Source organism: Mandrillus leucophaeus, unplaced genomic scaffold (genome assembly GCF_000951045.1).
Source record: "Mandrillus leucophaeus isolate KB7577 unplaced genomic scaffold, Mleu.le_1.0 Scaffold3, whole genome shotgun sequence".
Taxonomy (NCBI): Eukaryota; Metazoa; Chordata; class Mammalia; order Primates; family Cercopithecidae; genus Mandrillus; species Mandrillus leucophaeus.
In genome coordinates this window covers 11,325,155-11,326,250 of record NW_012103142.1, presented here as the reverse complement: position 1 = coordinate 11,326,250, position 1,096 = coordinate 11,325,155, and the positions used below count along the sequence as shown (strand labels likewise).

Sequence of the window (1,096 nt, the reverse complement as noted above, 5' to 3'; positions counted from 1 at the left end):
CGCCCGGCCACAAATACTTTTTAAAGGGCCTTGAACTCTGCTTTAAATCTGCAAACGGGGATGGGATGGCCAATACCTCAGGAACATGCAACAGAGGAGGGAAGGAACCAGATGCTAAGGAAAATATTCCTATCCTCCTATCTCAGCCACGCTCCCAAGGCTCCCCCCACCTCCCTGCCACTGTAACCTCCATCTTTAACTGACCTGGTAGACAGCACGAGCAAGGGCAATCCGGGCACGCTGTCCCCCGCTTAGGGTCACACCCTTCTCCCCCACCTCTGTCTGGTCTCCAGCAGGCAGGATCTGATGGAACAAGTTCCCCAGTGGGTCAAGGAGCTCCCCATTATCTTCTGGCCCACTTCTTATCCCTTTGCAGGAAAGAGATAGTGGGAGTCAAGAGAAGTAGGGAGCTTGAGGAGAGTAGACTTAAATTTGGGGTGAGCTAGTCAGAGAAGACAAGACACACTTCCAACAACATCGAGCATTTATCGAACACTTACTATGTGCCTAGCACTTTGCAGGCATTCTCTCATTCAAGCCCCATGATAATCTTATGAAGATGGTATCATGGTATCATTTCCTTTTCTCACGTGCAACCAAAGCTCAGACAGATTAACTAGCTGGCTCACAGCTAGTAAGGGGCAGGACACGAGTTCAGATTCTTCTTTTTTTTTTTTTTTTGAGATGGAGTCTCGCTCTGTCGCCCAGGCTGGAGTGCAATGGCACAATCTCCGCTCACTGCAAGCTCTGCCTCCCGGGTTCACGCCATTCTCCTGCCTCAGCCTCCCGAGTGGCTGGGACTATAGGCGCCTGCCACCATGCCTGGCTAATTTTTTATATTTGTAGTAGAGACGGAGTTTCACCACGTTAGTCAGGATGGTCTCGAACTCCTGACCTCGTGATCTGCCCACGTCGGCCTCCCAAAGTGCTGGGATTACAAGCATGAGCCACTGTGCCTGGCCAGGAGTTTAGATTTTTTTTTTTTTTTTTTTTGAGACGTAGTCTCACTCTATCACCCAGGCTGGAGTGCAGTGGTGCAATCTCAGCTCACTGCAAGCTCCGCCTCCCGGGTTTACGCCATTCTCCTGCCTCAGCC

At 50.9% G+C, this 1,096-nt stretch overlaps 1 protein-coding gene across 1 annotated transcript in view; it reads right to left on the bottom strand.

The window, feature by feature from the left end:
* The window catches only part of ABCC10 (ATP-binding cassette, sub-family C (CFTR/MRP), member 10), a 35,088-nt gene that overhangs the window by 20,079 nt on the left and 13,913 nt on the right, over positions 1 to 1,096 (bottom strand). Inside the window, exon 9 of the mRNA XM_011986780.1 lies at positions 205 to 303. Within this exon, the coding sequence (XP_011842170.1) occupies positions 205 to 303 (99 nt within the window). The remainder of the gene's footprint in view (positions 1 to 204; positions 304 to 1,096) is intronic.